At 41.3% G+C, this 27,437-nt stretch overlaps 1 protein-coding gene across 4 annotated transcripts in view; it reads left to right on the forward strand.

The window, feature by feature from the left end:
* Positions 1 to 27,437, forward strand: part of arhgef28a (Rho guanine nucleotide exchange factor (GEF) 28a) — a 73,843-nt gene that overhangs the window by 22,842 nt on the left and 23,564 nt on the right. For 2 of the 4 annotated variants that reach the window (XM_061263673.1, XM_061263675.1), the window contains exons 8-15: positions 3,338 to 3,381; positions 4,539 to 4,602; positions 21,990 to 22,114; positions 23,279 to 23,577; positions 23,748 to 23,952; positions 24,220 to 24,331; positions 25,285 to 25,365; positions 26,082 to 26,124. In XM_061263673.1, coding sequence (XP_061119657.1) covers positions 3,338 to 3,381; positions 4,539 to 4,602; positions 21,990 to 22,114; positions 23,279 to 23,577; positions 23,748 to 23,952; positions 24,220 to 24,331; positions 25,285 to 25,365; positions 26,082 to 26,124 — 973 coding nt within the window. The remainder of the gene's footprint in view (positions 1 to 3,337; positions 3,382 to 4,538; positions 4,603 to 21,989; positions 22,115 to 23,278; positions 23,578 to 23,747; positions 23,953 to 24,219; positions 24,332 to 25,284; positions 25,366 to 26,081; positions 26,125 to 27,437) is intronic. The other 2 variants (XM_061263674.1, XM_061263677.1) reach the window with 1 other exon arrangement.

A 27,437-nucleotide genomic window follows, 5' to 3' on the forward strand; every position in this document is an offset into this window, starting at 1 on the left:
AGAGCGACGTACAACGAAGTGCAGATCAAACACAAGTACAAGTGTGAAGAGGACAAAACACCTCGTGCTCTTATGCACTTAACACAACAGAGCGGTCATAACTACAGCCAGTCAAGCCCAAACGAATCTGCTCTTCCTCAGACAGTGAAATATAATGATTTGAATTTAAAGATTGTAATTTAAAGAATGTAATTTTCAATGCACAACATTAAAAATACATTACATGCTGCCACTTTCATATGTATTATCCTTATATTTCGGAATTTATTGTTTCTGTAAGTTTGCTGGTGACATTATAACATTTATAGCAATTATTCACTTTAAACATTTTAGTCCATATGTTAATCCAGAGGCAAATGCGTATGAATACAAGTTTCGTCTGTAACAAAGGATTGGACATATATTTTTGGTCACTGGAATATTCCATGCTGTCTCCCTCTGCTGGTCAAGCTTGGCGCAACACAATGTTTTCTTTGGATAATAAATTGGCTCAACGTGCATTTCCTGGGGTAAACGGTCTGTTTGATGTGCTTTCAGTGGCTGTAATGTCAGCTCTTATCTCTTTGGGACATCAGAGCATGTGGTGTTTTGCGATGTTTTGGCTTGGCTGAAATTCTGACATGCATCCTGTTTCCTTAAGCACCGGTTTGGACTGTAGAGTGTAAGAGCTATGACAGCACCCTGTTCAGCGTGAGCAGGTTGTTCCTTTCTTTCCTGTTGTTTGTTTGTAGAAGAACAGTTTTCCTTAAAGGCGCAAATTGAAACTGAAAGGGTTGAGAGCCGGACCGGACACCGGGGAGGCTGATAGATGGCCTTGTTCTGGCCTTCTGTACCCAGCGTTGATGCTTGAATATCAGCTTATTAGGTTACTTCAACTCAAGCCTGAGCTGTGATTTTGAAAGTGTCTTGAGGGGTTCAAGCTGGATACAAGCAAAGTGACACAAAATGCTTATACCAGGATTACTTTGGCAAAGTCAGGCATCATATTCAAGCATTCCACAAATATTATATTATCACTGATTGGCTGAAGACTTCAAAATGGTGTCTGGCAGAAAAGCCCTTGATGTGGAATGGTTTGCTGGCTGTTTTCCTGTGAAAAAATCCTGTCTCATTTGTCCGGATGATTCCTTGTGTAAACAGTTCAGCTCAAGTGCTGTCTGTGTCTGCACTTGGAATGCCAAACTAGTGACCTAACCAATAAAAAAATAAGATAAAAAATCATTGGGCACTAAAACAATAAAGCTCTACAATAAATGTCTAGCATTGTGTGTGAGTTCTTGGTTTTGCAGATGTCTACATGCAAGGGTTGCCCATATTTGTCTTACCTGTGTTGACTGGCTTTCCTGGAATGAGAGATTACACGTCTCATTATCTCAGTACTCATTGCTGATTTATCTTTTTGTTAGCACTTTCTATGAAAGATACTGCAGAAGAACTACAAGAAGCCCCCATAAACTCTGAAGGACACCTCCAAAACCACTGACACTGACATTGCCTGTCGTAAGATATGAAATTAAAATGTATTTTACATCTGAGGCCTGACCAACATACACATCATTTGTAGTAAGCACTGATGGCTATGCTTTATGTGGGTCATGCATGCAGGATCCTTCACTAAACATGTTGCCCTATTTTCTTCTTCAGTATCGCTAACTGAGATGGCATAGTTGACAACCAAAGTAATTGTGATTGCCAGCATGAAATTGCGGAGAATGGTAGGATATTTTCTTTTTTTACATTGCAGAAAGTGGCATACAAATCATTGGTGTCCGTGCCAGGACTCCTTGATAAAAGCCAGATTGTGATGTCTGATTCACTAATCACTATGAATGGCCGCTGGATTGTAATGCCCCCTGCCTGTGACTGTGCGTGCATTTCCGATATGGGTCGAAGGGACTGGCCCCGTGGCGTGCCGCGCTGGTCCCCTCAGTTAGCCGCTCTGCCAGAGCAGGGGAGACAGTGAATCGGTTTGTTTATGACATTATTCGGCGGACACAAACAGGCCATTGTGAAACCTCGGCAGCGTTTCCCCTGGCGTCTCGATGTGGAAGAAAAAACACACTGGGTTTCCCCTGGGTGGGCCAAACCAGTGCCTCAGCTGCAGTGGTGCACAAACATTTAGTCACTCTCTGCTTTGTGGATCCCAGTTCCTGTTGCAGGTAACCATAGTGACAGGAGGGTTGATTGCAGCCCCATTAGCTGGGTGGCTGGAGGCAGCTGTAAGTCGATACCGTGTCTTCTGTGTCTTCTGACCTGTCATTAGCTGCAGGACTGAGGAGAAAATGATTCAGTTCACATATTTTTTTTGTCTGTGGGACACTCACGGAAATTGGCATTAATTACTGTTGTGAGTGTTGTAAAAAATATTGATTTGTTGAAGACATTGATTTGTATTTGTAAATGGAATATATTTTCAGTAATAAGGACAAGAAATTACCTGTTATCCTGTGAAATTACCAACTTTTTGTTATATCTGGTGTTTCTTACCAGTGGGAAACTGGTTAGTATTCAAATCCAGAGGGCGAATCAGAATCCAGGTCCAGCTGTATTCTTAATATGTTCATAGACCTAGAGACCTGCTGAGAGAATAGCTTTAGTATTTACCCTTGTACTCACTTACTTCATTTGAATATATTATATATATATACATAATATATTTTTCAATTAGTTATTTTTTTATCTATCAGCATATTACTTGAAAATACGTGCACTTACAAAACACATATAATGTGTCATACTATGTATATATAATATAAATATATGTATAATTTCTATGTTGACTTGCAGATTCGCAAGACATTATATTAATTGCACTTCATATACAATTCAGAGTTGTAAAGTATAGCCAATTCATATAACAGTTGCAATGAGTATAGTATGCAATGAGTATAGCCAATTCATATAACAGTTGCAATTAATTACTGCTAAATGACACAACGTTAGACACAATTGGCCAGCTAGAGAAGCATGTTCATTCAGTTGTGCTCTCACAGGAGGTTCAGTTCAACCATAGAGCTGCAGAGATGAGCCAAGTTGGGTGGGCCCTGCTGGACTTATAAGCGGTCTTCAGAAGGTGATTGGCTGTTCCAGCACCGACCGGCAGTTTCCAACACCAGTGAGGTGCCAGCATTTGGGCCCCTGATTGGGGTCACAAAGGCAGGGTGCAGGCAGGCAGCCAGGCAGTGCAGTGGAGAGACACTGTCTGTGCTGTAACAGGCTGATGGCAGCCCTGAGAGTGTGACACACGTAGGTCTGTCAGGCCCCAGCTGTGCACGTGCTACTGAATCAGTGGCTGATTTCTGCCTTCACATATCCTGCTTTTTCTATTCTCTGTCAGATTCCCCCCTGGACTGTGGAGTGGAGCATGCACTGGCAGAGAGTGTGAGTATGACCATGTTAATGCTGGTATTACCTGACCCACAGCAGGTCATATTTACTTCACTTTGGGACTTTGGTGATAGCGGCACTAATTTGCCCAATTACAGATAACTGTATCTTTGTTTAAAGATTTAAAAGATACTTTGGTCTTTTACTAGTGTTATTCCTGTTATTTTATTGCCCATTTTGAATGACCAAACTTTAAATAAAAAAATCAAATTTTATCTTTCATTTTGCTACATGTTACAGAAAAATGGTAGACATTTATTCAGATAGTGTTTTCATTAAAGGTAGATTTACATTACACCTAAACAAGGCAGCCCTGTGTCCTTTTGCCCCATTTGCCAGTAAGAAATTTAAATAATTCATGATTCAGCTGACTGAGTGTTCTTCCTGAAACGTGTTGCCAGCGATACTGGCTGGCGACATTTTGGCTGTTAAGTTGTTGGCACATCCAGTAGACTGACTCCTGACTGAGGACTCAGACTCACCACAGAACATGAGTTCAGTTATTTCAGGCTCAGCATGGACTTCCAGTTATCATTTCCTTGCTTCTTTTGCTTATGCCTTGGTGGAATGGCATCTCCTGTGATTAGAGTCTGTACATGCACCAGAAATGTGCTTGGGTTAGTCATACCAAAGAAGAGGGGCAAAGTGCCTCTCTTCTGGGCAACCCAAAGGATTGAACTGAATATTCATCACAATATGCAATGGAAAAATGAGGGTACTTTTATAGAAGTCCTTGTTGACTTCTACTGTTCGTGTTTATGCACCTTAGCTTATGTTTGTCTATCAGGTTGAGTCTGTGCCAGGAAATCAGAATTGTATTCAGGACAAGAGATAATACTTATATTGCCCGCAGGTACTGTAATTAACATTAAACCTGTGCAGTGGAAGCTCTATTGAACTGGTGCTAGAGAGTGCTGTGTTCTCTGTAAGTGGTTTTCTGAGAAGTAGGTGGTCTGTCTGCTAATGGACTAAACAGCCATACTTCACACAACTCTTTATTTATTGCTTCAAGAGGTGCTGTGTGTGTGTATGTGTCTGTGTATATGTGTGTGTGTGTGGGTGTGTGTGTGCGTGTGTGTGTGTGTGTGTGTGTGCGTGTGTGTGTGTGCTGTCCGGCACTGTCACGTCTGACAATGCTGTCTCTGTCCCAGGCTTTTGAAGAACAGCTTGTGCCTTCCCTAAAAGAAGATGAGGAAGCTACATCATTTTACTCTAGTAAGTTTTGTATTTAATATGCTAAAATAGCACCTACGTGCTGCAGGCTGGCCAGAATTTCTTTGGGTTTATTTTGTAATCACAAGACAGTTTTGACTACACTCTAATCTAAGATTTGAAATTGTAACTTAAAAAATCAGAGATGTAGCAAGGGACATAGGGTCCAAAGGAAAGGCGGGTAGTTGTAGGCTGTGTTCAGAACCGCATACTCCCATGCTGCACTACATTTCAGGCTGATTTTCATTCAAATGTAGTATGAGTAGCATGCTGAGCATGCGGATCGCGTAGTCTATCATGGTGATATAAAATGCATTTCTACATTCCTACTGGTTCTGCTACTACTACTACTACTACTACTACTACTGCTGCTGCAGCTGCTGCTACTACTACTACTGCTGCTGCTGCTGCTGCTGCTACTGCTACTGCTACTACTACTACTACTGCTACTACTGCTACTGCTACTGCTGCTGCTACTACTACTACTACTACTACTACTACTAATAATAATAATAATAATAATAGCTCATATGCTCTTCGTACAGGATGTGTTGCTGATTTTATTAAGTGCCGTTTCCAAAATTGAATGGAATTAAGAATCAAGGACGCTGTGTTGAATTTTAACAGTGGTAACACTGTCTTTAACAACCACTGGAATATCTCCAAGTGCTATCTGCAAGTGACTTAACAGATGGACAGCTTGTGCTGACATCAAAACATGCATTTTTCATCCTTCATCCGTCTGAATGGCACCTGGGATGGCTCACTCATGTGTGTGATCTGATTAGGATCTGTTTGCAGTAGATCTGCAGTTTCTCATCTTCTCTTGCGGAAGATGCTGCCAGGAGACTAGACTGTGTGCTGAGCACTTCTTTGTCACCTTTTCAATGTAAAAGAGAGAGTCAGGAAGATTATACATTTCTCAGGATTCAGGAACAAATGCTCCTGACATGAAAGGATGGTTATGTGCCTACAGGTAGAAAGAAGCAAGCGAGGTAACCAACATGAACCGGTCTCTTTGAAACGGTTCTTACTGAAGCAGTATAACAGGATAACAGGTTTCTGAGCTGTGCTGCGGTTCTAGACCTGCTGAGTGCTGTGTGGCAGACGCAGGAGAGGAACTCTGTTCAGGCCTCTTTCACGTTGGCAAGTCAACACATCTCTGAGCAGACACTGACGCGCCACGTTGGTGTTTATTCATTACTCCATAATGCTGCCTCAAATGAATTTCTGTCATTTCTCAAACTTCAATTACTTCAACTACTGTTTGAGAGATTAAAATACAATTTTCTTTGCTGGTAAGTAGGCTGCCTATGCTTGTTTCATGTTGACTTACTAACTTTTTTTTCTTTGAACACTATTACTTGTTGGATAACAAGCAAATGTTTGTTGTGTGATAATCTTGCTGCATTAGTTGGGTGTGCTGTATATGGTACTCGTGAAAATGTTTGGCATTATGGGATGAAGAGAGTTATTACCTCTGTAGCTGAGGGTTTTTGGGGTAATGCTGCACCCTGGCTGTTCAGACGGGTATTGTTGAAGAGAAAATGACCGGACAGGATCATTGCCATTATTAACTTATGGTTTGGGGTATGGCTTATGGGTCATGGTTTGCAAAATAATGGACTCTCTGATACTGTAAAATGCCACACAATATGAATAAGTGCTTCGGGAAGCTGACCAGAGTACAATGGTAATGCTCACCCCTCCATCTCTAATCTAACTCAATCTTCTGCTCCTTACATACTGCCTGCTTCTCCGCCCTCCCTCTCCCCTCTTCCCTCTCCCCTCTCCCCATCTCCCATCTCCCCTCTCCCCATCTCCCCATCTTCCATCTCCCCTCTCTCCATCTCCCATCTCCCCTCTCCCCTCTCCCCATCTCCCCTCTCCCCATCTCCCCATCTCCCCTCTCCCCATCTCCCCATCTCCCCTCTCCCCTCTCCCCTCTCCCCATCTCCCCATCTCCCATCTCCCCATCTCCCCTCTCCCCTCTCCCCATCTCCCCTCTCCCATATCTGTGTACCAAAAGCATCAATCCAGGAACGTACATTTCTAGTAGCAGATTATGTTGATTTCTTGTCTTACACATTACAGCCACCATTCCGCTGGCTACAATATGGATGAATTAATGAAAATCTGTATTTAGTTTATGTAGTTTTATTATTTCTCAAGCACTGACTTAGTAGACTTAGATAATTGAGATTGGGACTCCTTTGTTCAGAAGTGTGAGAAGGCAGTATAGTATTGTATAATGCATTCAGAAATCCACAGTTAATGTTTTTGTATATGTTTAACTGGTCTACTGATTGTGTGCAATTATAATTATTACAATTATAATTATTACTTAATAGGCTGCCAAGAGGTGGGGTTGCAGATTGTATAATGCATTATATAATAACAGCAGGCATCCAGTCAACAATGTGACAAGCCTTTCTGGCGAGAGGTGTTAGAATACGAAAGCAGTCCCTCTCATGCAGTGGTACAGTGTTGCTTTGCTGACGTTTCCATGGGACTGGGCACAGATCTGCAGAGGTGTCCACCCTGAGTCCCTTACAATGAGAAAAGACACCACACATAGCCCTACAGTGTGGTTATGGATGTATCTAGGTATTTGAGGCCACTTCCTCTGGGATTTTAATGCTTTTGACATTAATATACTGTATGCTTAAAGGAATTTTGTGACTGTAAGCCCAGCATTATTCGACATGCGCCTGTGTGTGGTTGCCCATTGTTTAGCGACAATAGCTTGCTGATTTAGGTATTGTAGTTGTAAATGTTTGTGGCCATTTACTTGGCTTGGAAAGTGATGATCCATTGTTATCTGAGCCCTGGATTGCCAGAAGTAGGCATTTTTCATAAATATTTCTACATTATATAAGTATCTTCTTGCTTCTGTCTGAGCAGTCCTTATTATTCTACTCTTAATGTTCATTTATTTATACAACAGAATGGCATTTCCCCGCTAATTTGATCATTATCATTATCTCCTGTTACTGTGTACCTTCTGATATTGTATGTTCATGAGTGCAATTTTGATCTGCTCACACCAGAAGAAAATGAATGGAGTACTGTACCGTATATATTAATGCTAAGAAGCGCTCCATCGCCTGAGTTTATTTCATCTCTGGTACAGTGCCCATGGCTGTGGCTGCGACTCTTCCATTACATGATGATTGCTCTGTATTTACATGTGCAGAGCAATGCTAGCTCTTAAGTATGTTGATTAAGGGGGTGGTATACATCATGTAAAAAGTACATGCTGCCAGCCATATGTGTAATTACATGAGCCAAGTAGAGCCTTTCCCACGCTATGTGGTTTTGCCATTGGGATGTGGGGTACTCTAGGAGTATATTTCACACATAATGATGACAGCCATCTTCATCACAACATTAAATCACACTAATAAGCCTCACACACTATGCGATTGAGTTGAGTTCTACTCAGCTTCAGCCTGTGTTGCAGCAGAAAGTATACTTTCACTGACTATCTGTGTAGGCGGGTGTTTTTCCAACCACCTATGCATGATAATGTGCAGACTGACACACTCCAGTTTGAATGAGTGAAGAAGATATCTGTCCAATGTTATTTTTCCACTGTGAGCAGGCAGCACCTTTAGTCTGAAATTACCTTCTTCAGCTTCCATGGTTTCACACAACCAAAGAATCTTCAGAATCTCATAAGCCAAAAGCAGGAGCTGTCTTTTAGCTGGAGTCTCTAGCCAGCTCACAAAAAGCACGATTATTTAATATACCTGTTCACCAGAGACCCACACAGTATATTTAGCTGTGCTGTTATGTAGTCCATTTTCAATATTACAATGAAGGTCTTGAGATGTTTTATAATGTTACCTGTAATATCATCCTGTACATCAGAGTCTAGTGTTTGCACTGAGGATGTAAGTATAGGGCTCACTCACAGGGCTTAATGTTATATTATATTGCACAACATTACAATGTATGTCATATAAGCAGTCATTTTATAGTTTCTGTTTGCTTTCTGAATGGTGCAGTAACATTTTACCGACAAGAGATAGATTGATACACTCAGTAAGAACTTTATTAGGTAGACCAGGACACCAGCTTGTTAATGCAAATATTTAATCAGCCAATCATGTGGCAGCAACTAAATTCATAAAAGCATGCAGATGTGGTCAAAAGTTACAGGTGATCGAAGTGACTTTGACTGTGGAATGATTGTTGGTGCCAGACAGGGTGGTTTGAGTATCTCAGAATCTCCTGGGATTTTCATGCACAACAGTCTCTAAAGTTTGCTGAGAATGGTATGAAAAAAAAAGCATCCAGTGAGCAGCAGTTCTGCGGGCAGAATTGTGTTGTTAATGAGAGAGGTCATAGGAGAAGGCTACAGGCCTCTAGTACAGACCGTGTAATTCAACAGTATAACCCTAACCCTAACCCAGTCCAGTTTTAAATGACCTATATAGGCGACATTTTAACCAATTACCTAACATTCCACCCAAAGTACAAGATTCTTGTAACAAGGCCGAAGAGAGCCCCTAGGGTTGCTGAAGTCTGTTGGACAGATTTCAGATTACATGTTATAGGAAAACAAAAGAAGCCCTCATGTAAAATGTATAGCATCTCTTTCCAGTGTGCAAATTGTGATGGAATTTGTTGAATGAAAAGTACCCCCCAGGCCTGGAACATTCACCTGGATTAGTAATAACCGTTTATCTCACTATCAGTCAATCTATACAATGGCATTCAATACAGTCCCAACAAATAACTTCACTAAATACTTTGTACTTTGGAAGTTGTATTTTCCAGAGAAGATACTGGAACTGCTACATTATTCCCTGACCACATATGAAAAGCTTGATGAGAACACAGCTGGAAGATGGTGTGAAATATTATACCATAAACAACAACAGATATTGCACCATCACGATGCTTCAACACAGTATTCAATTTACAGGAAAATACACTATTCACAGTTTGATTGTGTCTCAGAACCTGGGTTTACAGACTGCGGTCCCCTTGGACATTTGAGGTTGAAGTGCTTTAGTTAGAAAATGAGTCCATTGTATGGATTTCACTTTGTGGCAATTTTGATTGTGCACAGATGTTCATTGTTGCTGTTTCTAAGGTAGCATTTACTGAGTCATTTTGCAAATCTTTATTACCCTTGAGAACTCCTGGTCATATTCATATGCAGTAATGAGATCATGCATTTCCAGGGAAAATAACAATGAATGAAATGGAACATTTTTGGTTAATTATTCACTTACAGTAGTTTAGCGAGACCCATTCCTCAGCAAACAGAAAAGATTTATTTTGACTTAGCAGACAGCAATGGCACTTCACCGTTGTACAGTGAGGACTACCAGGCTTTCATTTGATGCTTATGACTTAATCGTCATATCTTCCTGCTCAAACTGCTAGCCATGTAGCTGTATAATTTACACTGTTGCACAGCATATTTAAAAATCACTTTCTTAAAATGGATGTGTGAGTGACACCAGCTGCTTAGTCTTGGCTGATGTGAAATGTTTTGTTCTAGTCACAGTGCCCAGAAGTAACAAGGGGGAGTAATTCCAGACAGAGGATGGAAAAGAACATGGAGCTTTATTGCATACAATTGTTTAGTGCTGAAGGGTGTCTGACAATTGTAATTAGGCCTGTCAACCTCGCAATTAACTTGACCTGTATTGTTTAGACTCATTTAGCAGTTTTTTGTATTTTACATTTTTTTTATTTGCCAATATAATAATAAATGGTGCACACACTAATTTAAGTAAATGACAAAATGTAAAAATGGAGTGCAGTACCCCATGTTTCTCGAGTTGAACATTAGGGTCTCCTTTCACAACAAAAAACGTAAATAACTTTCCTGAGAAGTAATTTTCAATTGCTGAACTATGTATGGTTTATCTAGTGCAACCTGTATGAATAATTTTCTCAAGTTGATGTAATACATCTCTTAATGCAGTCATGGTACGAATGCATTGGGATGTTGCTAGGTGATCCAAGGTATGGGAATCTTTAAAGCAGACAGCACACACACCGCAGTGGGAAAGCAGGTTTATAGAAACAGTGGAAGCTTGCAATCTGTACAGCATGGCCTCTTTGTGACATGCTGTTTGGTTTTCTATGCAAAGAAATGTCTCTCGCAGAAAAGTGTGATAGATTACTTTTCTGCTCTCTTAGACCTTTAGATACAAGTCACATCAGTGAACTGCATGCCAGCATAACAATTTTAATGAGAAAACTATTTAGCTACCCTGTTTGCTTTTCTTTATGGGTGCATTATAATGTCTTAACCTTTTATTTATTGGGTTTGCACAAACCTAAAACGGTTACTTAGTAACACATTTATGTAGGTTGTTCACTCAAGTGTTTAATTAAATAGACTCTCCCTGTCAGACAAAGAGGTAGGGAAAGCAATTTCAATATCTGGCAGAACATTATTAGCAGGTTTATATTTTATCGTACCAAGCCTTTAACTAATCAGAGCTGCTTTAGCACAAATGTGTTTTTAATATTTTCATCATTTAGAGGAGCTGTGACGATAACACAATATGTAGTTTCCAATGCTGCGCGTGATTACGGCGGTGTCCTGCTGTAGGTGTGTGCGGGGGTAGGAGTTGTGCGTCAGCAGTGTGAGCGCAGGGCACCGTGGCGGGGCTGTGTGCTCTGGCCGTCAGGCGCTGAGACAGGTGCAGAATGTGTTGTGTATCTGAGAGAAGCCCTCTCCTGCTCCAGCTCCAGTGAGACATTCTACATCCTGCCTGCTGCTCTCCCATGGCCTCAAAACCAGGGGCTATCTGTGCTAATGGAAGGCTAAATACATGTTTTCTCAAATGAAAAGACGCACCACTTCGGCGATTTAGGTTCGGGAAAGTGTGTTTTGTATGTGGTTATTGCATCGCATTTGAGGTGGTTCCTTGTTTGATGTGATGGATATGGCATATGATGGCATAAGTTATCTTTATGAGTAGAACGGACAAGATGAAGTAGAGTAATTGGATTGTGAATGCTATTTTATTTTCATGTGGGAAACACATGAAAGTGTGTATTCCTGCAAAGGAAGGTTATAGGGTTTCTGTAGTATTGTAGTATTGGCATATAATGTATGTTTACTTCTGTATTATGTTACCCTAAATAACTAGTTTTTCAAGAAATATAATGAATGTGGTGTTATATGTGGTGTCGTTACTGTCCTGTTTCTTCAAATGAAACTCTTGTTGTATAATTTCACAACAACATTTATACGCACACAAATAAATGATGAAAGATGAAGTCCTAGTTTCCCATCCTCCATGTTTAGACTTCAGTTGAAAATGAGTGAGATGTAAAGGCCTTGATGTCGTGCCCTCTGGCTGGGAAGGTCTCCTACGTTGTTTAGATTTTGAGAGGATGCTAAACAAAGCCCCTGTTTGTTTTTCTTGGGGTGGAAATGTTGGTAGGTTCAGTTCTCAAATTATTGCTAAACAAATTACATTTAAAATAAAAGAAAAGAAACTAAGAGCAGAGAAAATACATGCCCTGCAAGCACATTCTTCTGGATGTTACTAAATTGATGAAAAATTCATTCTTAAAATGATTAAGTCTTACATAACTACAAGCAGGTAATAGGCAAATGTCATTCAACAGATGTACAAAGTAATGTCATTACTATGAATTTATGGGTGTGGACTTTTGGTTTACATTGCAACAAGCTCTAATTGAGCAATTTTTTATTACATCAAATGTTGGTGTTCTGTCAATTTACTATACAGTGAAAAATATTTTCCTGAAGTTTGCAGTCAAGGTGCATTTGTCAAATGCTAGTGGTAAGAGTGGGAGGTATTTTGGTAAATAGTCAAACTGAAATATTTCTTGCTTATGTGCTATGTGTTCATGCATTCGTATGTGCGGCACCATATGTCCACCAAAGCAGTACAATGTGCCAGTGTTTCAGGTAAACCCTGGTCTGTTTAAATGAAAACAAATTATTCTACAGCAAACTTGCTCAGTGTCCAATGTTTCTATTGACATACCTCCTATTGCACTGGCCAACATACAGTATGTTGACACAAACAGGGTTATTACAGACAACAAAAATACGAAACCTGGAGCAGGCAAAAAATATACAATGAACAATTTCACTTGCGTTTTCTCCAAAATAGGGCCCATTGTGCGCTTATTTACCGATAAATATTTTGTTGATAGTATTCATGAATGTGAACATTGAAATTCTGTGAGTTATCAATGCTTTGCTGAAAAATGAATGAAAAAATATTTTTGCTCTGCATTGTTTAGTTTCTTACTTAAAATTATGTTCTAAGAATTCAGATTCTGCTTTATGTAGAAGCCCTGTTCCTGCTTAAACTCCTAAGGTTAACATCATGTTTTGTTTTATTCAGTTCTGTTTCAAATGGCACTCAGATTTGCTCCATGGAACAGAACAACCTAGCGACCTTTAAAATGGTCGTTGTTTTCCAGTCACATTTTTAAGTAGGATTATCTATAGCTGACATGCTTTGACTTCACTACGCTGTGTAACTACAGCGCACGCATTTGCGATGTCAGCAGGATACAGGGGGGGGTGGAGGCCTGTCCCATCTCCCACTCTGGGCCCCAGTTGTGAGACTCATAATTGAACTGAAATCAGGAATGTTAACAAGCTCAAATATCATGTTCTTACCAAAACTGGCACATAAGATGAGCCACTCATTTGTTCTTTTCTCTACAACCCCCCCCCCCCCCCCCGTCTCCCTTCCTCCCAGCACTCTCCACTCCCCTTCAGTCTGCTCCAACTTGCTTCCACACTGCTAGCCACACACCCCCTTGTAGCCCCAAGGCCCAAAAACCCAGGAGTGCTGAGGGGAAGCCGTGAGGGAAGTTTAATGTGAGTTTAGTGAACCTCTTTTTTTGGGCAGTCTCGCTCTCCAGCGAGCATGTATGGAGCACTGGAAGAAAGGAGTTCTGTGCGGGTGAGAAGATGCGGGGGGAGGGGGTTGCCAGGGCCATGCTGAATGCTAATTGCTCAGCGAGTTGTTCTGGGAGACTGTATAAGAATGGAGGACTTGTTGTAAAAGCTGCCGCTGGGGCTGTTGTTACCGAGAGCAGAGGTTGTAAAAGTGCCAGACCCCTACGCTGCTGACTGGGGGGGTTTGCAGGCTTCACCAGCGCAGGCTGACTGATCTGAGAGCCAGTGGAAACAGTCAGAACTTATTCAACTCTGTCCACTCCTGGAGGACTGCCCTCCCTCCCCCCAAAAGGACCCAGGACTGTTACCAAATCCTTCTCTCTCTCTCTCTCTCTCTCTCTCTCACACACACACAACCTCTCACTCTCTCTCCTGTCTTTTACGCATCTGCAGTCTTTCAGCGTGTCTGTGAGTGGCGTGAGTGACATTTGTAGCGAGGGTTATCTCGCTCTCGTAGCTGCCAAGCTCTGCTGTCTGCCTGCGGTGCGCACTGAGGGCGGGGGTGGGAGAACGGGGGGGGTCACAGCATGAGGGTAAAGATGGAAAAAGCGTGGAAAGAAACCTGTGGCTCTCCTCCTGGCCCGCAAGTCTCTCAAGTCAGTGTTTGTGCATGGAAAAGTAGGCTGTAGCTTGGTGGAACGGAAGCCAAAGACAACAGGAGCTCTGTCACAACACTCACACGTACTGTATCCAGCGTAGCTGCCCAGGACGTAGACACAGCTGCTAGCCTGAAGACGCAGACCTCCTGCAGAAGCCTCTGCTCCGGCAGTGGGGTATTAAGAGTTTTTCCTCCGTGGGGTAAAGGGGTGGTCCCCTACCTTGCGAACTTGCTAAACTCCTGCGGCTCACATTTGCATGGGAATTGAAAAGGTGAGTTAATGATTCATTGGCCTTGGCTGACCTTCCGAATTCTTCTGGACACTTCGTCTCGGCTCCTATTTGTCTCCTGGGAGGATTTGAGGACTGTCGTCTGGTGGGGCGGTCCCTGTTCTCCGTGTACCTTCAGACCCCCCCACTCTCATGTCAGAGTTACGGATGTCTGCGCAGCCAGTCCTGGAACATGAACTCAGTGCTACTGGAGAACAAACTGCAACTGGACCCTAAATCGGACACCATCTGGAGAAACACCGTTCTGTTGTGAGGAATGCTGGGGTTCATTGCTCCAGCTGAACTGTCTTTCTGAAACACACCAGAAACAGACATGGATTCTGATTCGGATTCCCCCTTTAATTATTCCTGGCCCTCCTTTCCCAGAATGCGGATCCGTCCAAGGACGTCAAAACAAGGTAAAAAGCTTGGGAATGAGCAATCTAATGACGCACTAATTCATGGGAGTTATTTAACTGTTATGGCAGCTGCATTGAATAAGAAAGTTGTAGAGAAATATAAGTGTACACCACTGCCTTTAAATACCTCACCATGTACTGCTTTCATCTGATTTACTGTAAGAAACTGAATGCACAGCAAAGTTGCATTGTCTACCTTTAAAAGCAGTGTTAGAATAGTCATATACAGTTGTCCCAAGAACTTCTATAGGGATCATTATACTATCTCATATGTTTTAGGGCAGTTTGAGACCTTTGTTCTCCTTTACCAGTGCTGAGTTCGATGTAATTGGGACTGTTCCTTGGTTGTATCGATACGTTAGAATCTTGTGAGTGAACTTACTGCCTTTTCCATATGTGCATGTTGCAAAGCAATTTTTTTAATAATGACTGACAAAAGGCCTTACGGTCATTCTCTGAATGTCAGATGGGTCTCGTGTCTGCTAGATGTTCTCATTAAACACTGTGGGTTCTTAGCTGACAGCAAGTCTGTTTCTGTACCGCAGGAAACAAAACTGCATTTAGCAGGCACTACTCACAAATTGATAAGTCCCAAAGGAGCACTCTCATCCCCCAGAGAAACAAACAGACATGTACAACCTTTCACTGAATGTCTTTTTCTGGAGGGTTGTGGCGGCGATGCCTTGTGGGGTTCAGGCAGTTCAGGCATAGTGTTTTCTCCTGAGGTGGAATACCATCAACTTACGGCCATGTTTGTGACATAGGCATAAAGCCAGTCATCTGGCCGTTCTGTTGGGTGGATGATAACAGTAACCAATTGAACTTGAATAGTTTTCATCATTTTTCTGCAACATTCATAATACTTTCAGTGTTTCATGTCATTTTCAGTTAGATAAGTGGACAACCTTGTCCTTGGTGGTTAATCATTTTTTGGTATGAATTCAAATCGTTCATTTGATGTGATCTGGCATGCTTTGAAGGCAGTGATAGCTATCTTGTCTGGAAAGTGTATTGCAGTAGAGGCAAGTTTGGCAAGAAAAAGCACGAGAGACATATTGCAGAATGTTTTATAAACTTTATCCTCAGGACTTCATTTTATTATCTAGGGGTAGCACTTGGGGATATTCAGGTGTGACAACTCCACGGAAGTGTATGGGAATATGGGGGAAATAACTGGAATATATTTGAATTATTGTGAATAAAAGGGGAATTTGTACAGGCTGCATTTACCATGACATACCTGTATGCATATTGAAACATAAACCTTTTATCATGAGCAGATACAATTTTAAAACCTTAACAATTCACTATTTAGTTTTTATTCTACAGCAAATAATTGAAATGTTGAATAATGTATGAGATAAGAGAATGCTCTCTGTATGCAGATGGTCCCATTAAATGGAATGCTGGCAATTATCTGTGCTTGAGATGGAACAATGCATTGCATATGCCATGCCAGTTCAGGATTGCAATTCAACTTATTTTTTGGGGAGTTTTAACCAAAACTTGCTGCAATACCTATAATGATCTTTTATGTATATTCTCTTTCAAAAAGTATTCACTATTATATGCTTATATAAACATTTTATATTGAAATTGGGAAGATTTTCCCAAATCCCCAAGCTTAACTTCCCATGGAAAGTTTCCGGAAAGTTTCTGGGAATTTACCAGAAATGTTCTGACCCTTTACAACCCTAGTTACCACATTCATCCAAGAATCAATCATCACCCTGCTGTGAATTACTGTACTCTGTTTTTCCAACTTTTTAGCAAATACTGTACAGCAATGGAAGCATGATCAGATTTAGGTTTAGGAGCAGGAATTGAGATTGTACACCCTAGGAACTGGTGCTATCGTTCCTTGTCGGGTTTCTATATGCATTTCTGTACAGTAAATGGGCTATGAATATTTAAGGTATATAACTGTATTGAAGGCTCCTTGTAAAATGGAAAATATATTTGTCACTGTATGAATGTCTTTAGTACTGCACATAGAGGGAACCTTTTTAGCAGCTGGCTAAATTATGAAGCTCTTTTACAGCTGACCAGAGGACACACATATCACACACACAAACCCCTCTTGGTAATTTTTTATTTTGGAGGCTTCTTCTGTCTGGTGATTATAAAGAAGGATGTTGCACATGGTCTTTTAGATACTACTTTACTTCACAGCGATTAAGGATGTTGGCAGTTGATCCACAGAAGGTTCTGCCCCTGCTCTGTGACTGAACCCCCTGTCCTGACAGATGGATAGTCACCCTCCTGAGGTCCTAGGCTACCCACACAAACACCGATCAGCTTGACAGGAGCAGTACTTCAGCAGACAGTCTGCGGTCACAGTTTCAAGATAGAAAACAAGCAAGCATTAATGAGATTTATAGCAACATTATATCATAGTACTGTAAACCTTCATGCAAGCCATATGTTTTACCTACTTTATATTTTTGAATGATTTTGTCCACTCTGTTTGGCTCTTGGTGGGATTATGCTGGATACAAATTGGCTTACCAAAAAATCTAAATTGAATTATTTATATAAACAGAGGAAGAAAAGTCTTTATTTTACATTGTAAACACTCTTTGTCTTGCCATCAGCTTTGCCTTCTTTAAAAGACACACTCAAACTCTTAAGACTTAAGACCATGGCAACACCAATGAAACGCAAGAATAATTATGGGCTGAACTCCACGGTACAAGGTTGAAAGCATTGTGCTCCATCCAGTTAGTATAAAGCATAAAATCTTTTGTTACCATCCCATGAGCATTTATGAACATTTGCGATGAACGTCTGACTGTACAGTGAGGCAGAACTGGCCACCCAACTGAAAGGGGTTTCTGCTTTCATTTTGTCTTTTGGGGAGTGTATTCACTGGGTATTCAAAGTTTCCCCATAATTATAAATCAGCCACAGAAAAAAAGGACTGTTGAAATTTCTCTTTTTCGGAGCTTTTGTGGGGAACAGTGGGAGCTTGGCGCAGGCCAGCTTTGGAGTGCAGCTCTGCTCCTAAAGCTTGGTGCTTTAAGCTGATGTGAGGGTTTGTTTCATTTTAAATGCCCTTGTTCTATTACCCTGGTTGTGAGTGGAGTCTTTGTGTCCCTTTGTGAAACTGGCTTACAAGTGGTGCTGGAGACCGTAGATTGCTTTCCACCGAGAGGCTCTTTTTAAATACGGATTGCACTCTATAAGGGTTCTCAAAACAGTGGGAAGTTGAGTAGTTTGGTGCAGCTGTTCATGGCTTGATGATGGCAAAAATGGGAATGACAACTCAACTGGGGCCAAATGGCCTCTTGGCATGGTTATTACATTTCTGCTCGTGTGCACTTCTCTGACTAAAAATCCAGGATGTAAACCAAACATGTCATGAATCAAGTCTTGCGTTTTTTGAGAAGCGCAGTGATATAACAAGGACAGCATAATAGTGTAAAATGCTGAATATACTGTCTGATTTTGCTTGTAGACAAACATTGTCATCAAGTGATTGTGAAGGCTGGATTTACATTTCAATATGAGGAGCTGTATAAAGCATGCAAACACCATTCGGATTGATCATCCCCCAGATCCCACAGTGATTCTCGAGCATAGAATACAGTATAATAGAGAGTTTTATTTTAAGACTGCATTTCCCACGTCTGTTTGTTGCCATTATTATTGTGGCATTTTCTTTGTATGGCTTGTTCTGTACATGTTACTGGCAGTCAGAATCATGACTATCCTATGCTAGTATTTAGTCTTTTTTGCAGCTGTTTGATCTTTGTGAACTGTGAAATTCCTTTTTCATGTCTTGTGGACAAGCACTATTATCATACACAAGTATAATTTTGTTTGTTTTGATATTTACCTAATTAGTTTTACAACGGTCCAGTGACTTTGGGGTTGTCACTTCTTGATGCAATTTGCTTCATCACTATGCCATTAGGCATTTGTATTTGCAAATACATTTTTATTTTGTACAAGGAAACACATACTTTCACTTCTACAGATGACTTTGGGACACATTAAAAAACATCTGTAATTGTTTTTCCCTTGGATTTGAATGACTTGATTCACAGAAAGAAAATCCTAATGGTAGGTTTACACATGCACATGATTCATTGCTTAATTTCTACACTATTTTGGTAATTCAATATAATTTGTTTGAATAATGTTTTATGCTATTGTAAAGACCTATTCAAACACGGTCACAGGTGTATTAAACATCTGTGGAAGGTCCAGGAACCATAAAATAAATTGTCATCTTACACTGTTGCGCGCGTGTGATTAATCTTTATTTGCACACCATGTTTCAGGCAGTTATTTCTTCTGTCACGGGAACCAGATTTCACTGGCTAGTCACTATTAACTTTCTCTGCAGCTGTTCAATGTATGTTATGCAAAAGAAAAGCTATTAATATGCATGTTAAAACCACAGTTCAAAAAATGCTATCACAGAGATACTGAAGAGATACAGAATGTGGCTTGCCACCCCGTGTTCACCTTTCCAAGGAATCCTGTTACAAGTGCAGGGCAAGGCACTTATTGCCTGGCAGTGAAATACAAACTGAGTAGTGTTCTGTACATGTGGCGAGCAGCTGTTGGTCCTGTTTTATCTGGTGTGGTTTGAGATACACCTCGCCTGTAGGCCCAGGCAATCAGTGGCCCGGGCCCCGGAGTGCTCCCGCTGCCGCGCCTGCCTATTGATAGCTGAAGGAGAAGCTAGGAAGGGGGACAAACCGTGCGTTTCCAAATTGTTTGGCTGGATTTCAGCTCTGCCCCTGCACTGTTAATGTCCTCCCGCTGCAGAAGAGAGAGCCCCCCCGCTGCGGAGAGCTAATTCAATCCGGAAACTCACACAGCCCGGCGGAGAGCTCAGCGTGTGTGAACCTCGCAGGGCGCCGCTTTCCTGCCCTGCTTCGTTACACGCTCCTGTTTAGCGCAGGAGTGACGGGAGCTGGCTCTGGTTACAGCTCGGGGGTATAATCCATCCAGGTGTCAGGTTATTGACATGTTTTGTTGTAAAACATTACAGGGACAGCTTTGTGGTGCTTTTCAAATGTCCTCATGAGGCCGAAAACATGGTTTCTTCCTCGAAAAGGCAACAACATATAATTTTTGCAAGTAAAATGTGATGCAATGTTTGTTCTGTGACTGTATGTCTGTACTCTGTGACTGTGTCTGTGCTGTATTTTTCCACTGGTTGATGAGTTATTGTTGGAAAAATCCTCAGTGCTGGCTGAATGTTTCAGTTCTGCATGGTTGTTGTCTATCCAGGCTACTCACCAATCCGGTCTAGTAGCGATATGTCATATATTCTTTTCATACGTGAATATTTTAATTCACATGTGAAAATGTTCCATCGACGTTGTGGTTTTCATCTGGGAAAAGGCTTATTTTGAATTTGACTTTTCCCTCATCATGTATATATTAATTCTCCTCTGGCCTTGAGACAATCTGTTGATGAGACAATCTCACACCTTGACCAACTGAATGCACATATTCCCTGCTGTTTTAATTCCCAGTTGATTTATAGTTTCATGGACTCTGTTGTGCATTTAACTTTGATTAACACAATCCTAATGTTGTGGAACTGGAAGGAAATCCAGGAAGTCTCTGCCTTTTACAGTATATCTAAAGAACGAATGCTGGAACACTATATTATTATAACTTACATTGGTGTATGCATTGTTTAATATGTCCGTGCTCCTTCTGCACGTCCATACACTTGAATAAACATGTGTCATCATCGTTCAACTATGCTATGAGCCGCATTCACAACTTCAGAATGTGTGCTTATGTATGAGGGGGGATTTCCCCATTGACGACCTCATTGTTTGAATGTGGTCTGCTGTGGGCATCTATGGAGGAAATTCCACTCGGATTAATATTTTCCTCCTTGCCGTCACATGCAGTGAGGTTAGTTTGAGACATCAAACAGAGTGCTCAAATGATATGCTCCTTTAGAGGATCAGTCAATCCCTGCCTTTTCATAACGAGTGAATGATCCTGGTGGTGTTTTCACAGCTGTGCAGAGCAATAGGAGTTTAATATGTGTGTGGTAAAAATCAACACCGAGGCACTGAGGTCATTTCAAACAGAAAAGTCCATTTGTAACATGTTTCGCTGTACTCATTTTTCATTGTAGTGCTTTTCATCGTGTTCAGATTGTGTTCTATGAACAGACACACGTTGTAGGTATTTAATCACATGCTTATCTGTTTGCTTGTCATGCTGTGTCTATTGTGCATTGCATTTCAGCTGTTTAAAATAAATTCAGTAAAACATATTGTTAGGCCCTTCGGTCAAGCTCAGTTTCGGAAATTTATTTTTCTTGTTTGACTCAAAAACAAACAAGAAAGGTGATGCATCATGGGAACTTGTCGTAGACATTCCAGTTAATTGTGTTTTAGCCTCTGCTTTATATCAGTATATTAGCCCTGGGAAAGATAAATATTGGCTGCTATTCAATGACAATATTACCTATAAATAAGCATTCACCTCCATTCCTTAAATTATAGTGTATATTGTTTAATTGACAACAGTTTTGTCACTTTTCAATGTTAGTAAAAAAAATTTTTTTTAAAGACTAACAAGCAGTTAATATGTACCTAGTAAAATAAATAGTGATAGTGTACATCATTTATTAGTTAACCATTAATGAAGTAAGAATTAGCTTCACATCAGAGGAAGCAGGATGTCAACATCAAACCCATTTTTTATTGTGCATGGTTTATTTATGCATGTGACTAACTAGGAAGAATCATGATCTGCAAATACATATTTTATGTCATGACACATAACTGCAGTGGATGTGGTGGTAGAATTATGGTAGAATTATGCTGCTGTACAATTACGCAGCGCATCAAAAGTCTAGAAGTGAAGCAATATAAGCTACAGTTTGAACCCATAGTGTGGGGTCTGGGCTAACAGTATGAGCTGATGTTCTGTATTTGAGGCCAGGTTCTGTATATTATGTACCCCTCATAGATAAGAACTGTAACTTTAAAGGAATGAAAACACTTTCATTTTTGTCATGACATTTTTTTCTAAATTACATTTCAGACCCACGCAGAACATAAACACAAGCAGAAAATCACTAATTTAATTTATGAATCCGTGGAAATGGATAGTGAAGAAACAACCAATAACATATCAAGGGAAACGAAGTTAACGCATTATTTATATGTGCTTTTTTACGGTAGAGAAAAGCCAGTCTGCGTCCAGCAGCAGACACCCAGGCCGGTCCACGTGGTCTGCTGCAGGGAGACTCTCTGCCATGATCAGCGGGAGGGACCACGTCTACGCCAACAGCATGCTGGTGGACCAGGTAAGCAGTGGGCTCCGCAGGGCTCCTGCAGCTGTAACTGGCCTAGGTGCTCACCTGAAGTGCAGGCTAACTCTCCCCCTGGTAGTGTGTGCTCCGGAGGTTGGGAGCTAGTCGCTGGCTCACGGGCCAGTGCTTCAATGGAGTGTAGTCTCATAAGCTGCAGTGACTCTGTTGTGGTCATTTGTAGATAAAAAAAAGGATTCTACGTTCCCTTGCATATATATTCAACCTGCGTGCAAAGTACACTTCAACTACTATTTGCTTCCAAGAATATACAAATGTTTTGCCTGGAACTCAGAATATTTTGAAATGTCTCACATAATATATTTTCCCCACAATCTTCAAGCTTGGCCAATTTCACAGTAAATTGACTACTACAGCAATAAAAAACAAATCAAAAAACAAAAATGTATCCTTAAAATACTGTTAAAATGCATTCAAAATATATATATATCAGTGATGAGTGTCCAATGCCAAGGATTTCAAGGCTGCACTCCTACCATACCATACCGCCCACAAGCTCAGGTCAGAGGGATGAGTCAAGTTGTTTGTTCTTCAGGGAAATTACTTGATTTCTTTCTTCAAACACTTGTGGCACGAGCCCTGATATAAAAATCCTTCTACTCAGCATGATGAATGGAAAATAAATTGTTTGAACCTACAGTGAAAACAAGGCTGTCACACATTTGAATTGGAACTGATTTCCTTTTCTAAATAGTATACATGGGGGTGATATATCACAGAGAGAAAAATAACACAATGCATCAAGTGTTGTACCAGGCTATTGAATTCAAGCCTCAATCTTTGTTTTAGTTCTCTCCAGTTTCACTGCAAGCTAGTCTTATTTCAATAACTGCTGTTGCTGCTCTGCAGCATAGGTTATATGGGGCATACTAGCCTATAGCCTAGTGGCTAAGGTATATGACTGGGACCTGGAAGGTTGGTGGTTCAAGCCCCAGTGTAGCCACAGTAAGATCTGTGCAGCTGTTTGGCCCTTGATTAAGGCCCTTAACCTCACTTTGCTCCGGGGGGGGATTGGCTCATGCTTAGTCTAATCAGCTGTAAGTTGTTTATTTTGTTTCACAGAGTAATCCAGTTGAAAGCAGGTCCCTTAGCTGAGGTCCAGTGAGCGGTACTGGCACTGTTTTCTCCCTGCCGTTGCAGGTAAATGACCTGGATATAAAGTACAGCATCGCGGGGGTGACTGCAGACGGCACGCTGACGGACAGTGAGGGGTGGGACCGTGTCAGGGAGAGATCCTCTGAGCCGACACCCGAAGCCCAGGAGGTCCGATCCGGGTCTCACCTCTCTCCTCTCCAGGCAGAGAAATCCCCCCCTCCCTTCTCCTCCCATTTGCCGTCCCCCTTCCCCGCTGAGCTGGCCCTGGAGCGAGCAAACCGCCCACCACGAACCCGGACCTCTAGCGGGGCCACAAATCCACTACAGGAGACCTGCGTACTGAGGTGAGAGGCTCGTCTCTCTCTGTCTCTCTCTCTCTCTCTCTCTTTCTCTCTCTCTCACACACATTCACTGAGTGTCATTTCATTATTTTGTCAGTTCTTCCAGTCTGTGTGCTCCTTCCCTCCCCTCATAGTGCTACGCAGTTCTGTATGGAGGTTTGTTCTTCCCACAGCCCCAGCTTGGTCGCACTGGAGGTGGACAGTGAAGAGGAAGATCTCTTGGACAAGTCGCCCTGTTCCCAGCCCTCCACGTCCCCCCGTTCGGGCTGCGTCCTGCAGGCCAGCAGTGGAGATGAGAGGGACTCCTTCGACACCTCCCCTGACCTCAGCTGCAGCCGCACACACTCCTCCTCCTCATACAGCCACCCCCCCTCAACGGTACTGAAGGCTCTGGTGTGTGTGTGTGTGTGTGTGTGTGTGTGTGTTTGTGTGCGCGCATACGCGTGTGTGCGTGTTTGTGTGCATGTGTGTGTGTGTGTTTGCGTGCGCGTGTATGCATGGGCATGTATGTGTGTGTGTGTGCGCACGCGTAAACACAATAGTGATGTTTCTGTGGTTCTTTTTAAGATTCCTCAGTTTCTGAAGTCTTGCAATGCAAATATGTCAGTCCTGGTACCTGTTACTCATTACGCCGACTCTCCTCAGGATTCGGGGGATTTGGGGGTCCGTCTGCGCTCCTACTCTTACTCCTCCCCAAAGATCAGCCTGGTGCGCCCCCGCTTCACCCGTGATGCGACCATCTCTGACCTCAACGAAGGTCTGTGTTTCTAACGGTCACCCCCCAAACTCATTTCAGTCAGGGCACCACTAACCTCCAGCAACACGATACTGCTTATTCAACATTTATTCAGACGATTGTGTTTGCATGAGAGGATAACTAACTTTGCTCAGAGCATGCTGTATGTCTTGTAATGAAGGAAATCTTGAGAATGTTCTATTCTGTCAGGAATGCCTTTTTTCCATGATGGTTTGCATATGTGTGATGCACAAAAAAAGCACTCATCATTGCATAGAGGAATGTACATCAGCCTCTCCAAATGAATAGAGAATTGTTTGTAGTGCACTTTTCTGCAAGTTTCTTTTATTTGGGACACATCTTTGTATGTGTCTGTGTGTCCATGTGTTACGTGTTTATAGTACACTTGTGTGTATATGTAGTGAGCTTCATAATCTTTGGGACAAAGGCATATTTTTTCTTGATTTGGCTCTGCACTAGTTTAGATTTGTAATCAATGCGATTGACATGTGGCTATAGTGCAGATTCACAGCTTTTATTAAAGGGTATTTTAAAGGTTTAACCATGTAGAAATGTCAGCACCGGACACCTTAGTTTGTATAGTATAAAACAATCTATAGTTTTTATACATTGTTTTATACAGTAGTCCCCCCATTTCAGGGCACCATAATGGCTTTGCGGATGTTTTTGATTAGTCAGGTCTGTTTAGTTCCTTCCTTAGTGCAGGTATAAGAGCTCTTGATTCTAGCCTTTTGATTGCCTTTGGAATCTGTTTGTTAACATGAAGTACAGAGCCAAATCAAGAAAAAAATATGTTTGTCCAACAGCTCACTATATCTATAGTATATATGTATATACACACACCGCATATACAGTATATCTGTGTGACAATGACTCAGTTTTGGCCTATGTGAAATGTTAGCGCTGAGCCTAGCGTGCGCTGTTGCAGTGAGCACCGTGTCCTTGCCCTGTAGATGGCGTGTACAGCAGCAGTGGTCGTTCCCTCCTTCAGGCTCTGTCTCTGTCTAAATCACTGTCTCTGCTCAATCCAGTTAGTAAGTACACCTCGCACAATCAAGCGCTGACGCCACTCCATTAACAGCATGTACCGTAGCGCAGACCGCAGCTTACTGTAATATACAGCCACATAGTGCCGCTAAGCTAGCTATGCTGTGCTTGAGCCGGAAATCTCCGTCCAGCAGATGTGCCCATTGTCTGTTTCACTGGTGACATAGCATTTTTCTGGTTGTATTAATTGGTGTCAGAAGGTTACAAAATGCAAAATCCTAAATGTTCAACCAACTAATAGATTTATTTGAGCCAAGCTGTGCTAATTGATCGAGAGAATCAGGGCCTAGACCGAAAAATAAGTCTTGCATTTTGTACCTTAAGACAATGGTGTGGTACTTTTGCTTGGCAGTCGTGGCCAAAGACGTCATTGTTCTTGTGTTTGTTTTCCCTCTCACCTCTGCTGAGAGCATCTGTTTCCATCACTTCTCTGCCCCTGGGATACTCTGCTAGTGTAAATGAGTTTTTTGTTTCCCATGTTCAAGTGATATATTTCCTGTGTCATTTTCATTTACACTTTGCATTGCTATCCCAATGTATAGATCATGAATTGATGCATTAATGTCTCTTATGTATTTATTGTAATGCGATTAACACTTTGGGATTGTGATCAGGGCTGTTTGGGGATTTCTTTTTTTTGGGATCCAATTGAAAACAATGTGCATTTGTACTGATGTTATGTTTACCTTGTTACTTTCTACAGAGCAGCGTGCTTTCAGCTTACCAGAAGCTCCTCAAGAGAAAAGGTATTTACATCTTCTCGTCTGTTTCAGAAAATATGACTGTACTTTTTCTATGTTACCTAAACATTTAGCTTAACGTTTGCTCCATTCTTACTGTAATTACATGTTATAAGATGCTGTGTTATGATTGTGTGTGCTTACTGTAGCTTTGAAAGGTCACAAAGATCATGGTTCTACCCAAATGTCGCTGCCATTCACTGCTGTTAAATGGGCCTTTGGTCTTACTACGTTTTTGTGCTTTGCACTAACAGTGCTCCTTTTCAGTGCAGAGAAATCGGCAGTAATTTAAATAAAAACAAAACAAAATGAGAAGTGGAAGAACTAAGCCAGTATACATTGCAGTGGGCTGTATTCCCCTAAGCACATGAAGAAATAATTGAGCATTTTACCACAGATAGTATGTGATAGAATCCACAGTTAGTCCACACAGTGAATATATTTATTTCAGTCAAAGAAGGGTACTTAGTATTCTATAGATAAAAGTGCTAATTTCTCAGGTTATTACTGTTGACATGCTGACCACCCATTGAGGGGACTGGACTGACCTTCAGTCCATTCATACTTTAAAAATGTATCCGGACTTTTCCTATTTTGGTGATAAGAGTGGCAAACAGAAACTGTGGGGCCCCTATGACACCACCTCCTGCTTTCCTGTCTTTCTCTCTCCAGACAGGGCTTTTAGCATTTTTTTTTTTGTTGTTCGATGACTGAGTAAGGTCAGTTCACACTGTTAACACTCCATACAGAGTAGTGTGTGAATATTCAGCCATATGGCTCCCTGCAGACATGTGGAACTCACAGTCTGCCAACAACCAAATCTTATTGTGATTAAGATTCCTGCTGGTTATAATAATCTTCGATTATGTTGTTAAATCATTTTGTGTATTGTGCAGATACATCCACACTTACCACATCAGTCCTTTTTAGGTTGTAATTCATAATTGGTGCAAGTATTATTTTCATCTGGATTTAATCAGTATATGTCCTAGGCTTTGCCTCAGATGCTGTTTGGCAAGTTCAGCAGTTGCAAGTTCAAAGTTAAGGGGAAATGTTGATTTAATTGAAATCCTATTTATTGATTTATTTTTATTTTTTATAAGCATAACTTTTATGTTGAACAAAACTGCACTAACCATTTAAATGCATTTTCATGTTTAACTGAATTCACCAATATGTCAGTGTTGATCTCACTAACTGGTGTGAAGTTTAACACATTCACAATTTCCAACATTATACTAAAGGGGCTTTCATGAAGTTGAACGTACAATAGCACAGGCAGTCAATCAAAGTTTTTTCTGGAAAAGGAAAACTTAATT

This window comes from Conger conger, chromosome 12, assembly GCF_963514075.1.
Source record: "Conger conger chromosome 12, fConCon1.1, whole genome shotgun sequence".
Lineage (NCBI taxonomy): Eukaryota > Metazoa > Chordata > Actinopteri > Anguilliformes > Congridae > Conger > Conger conger.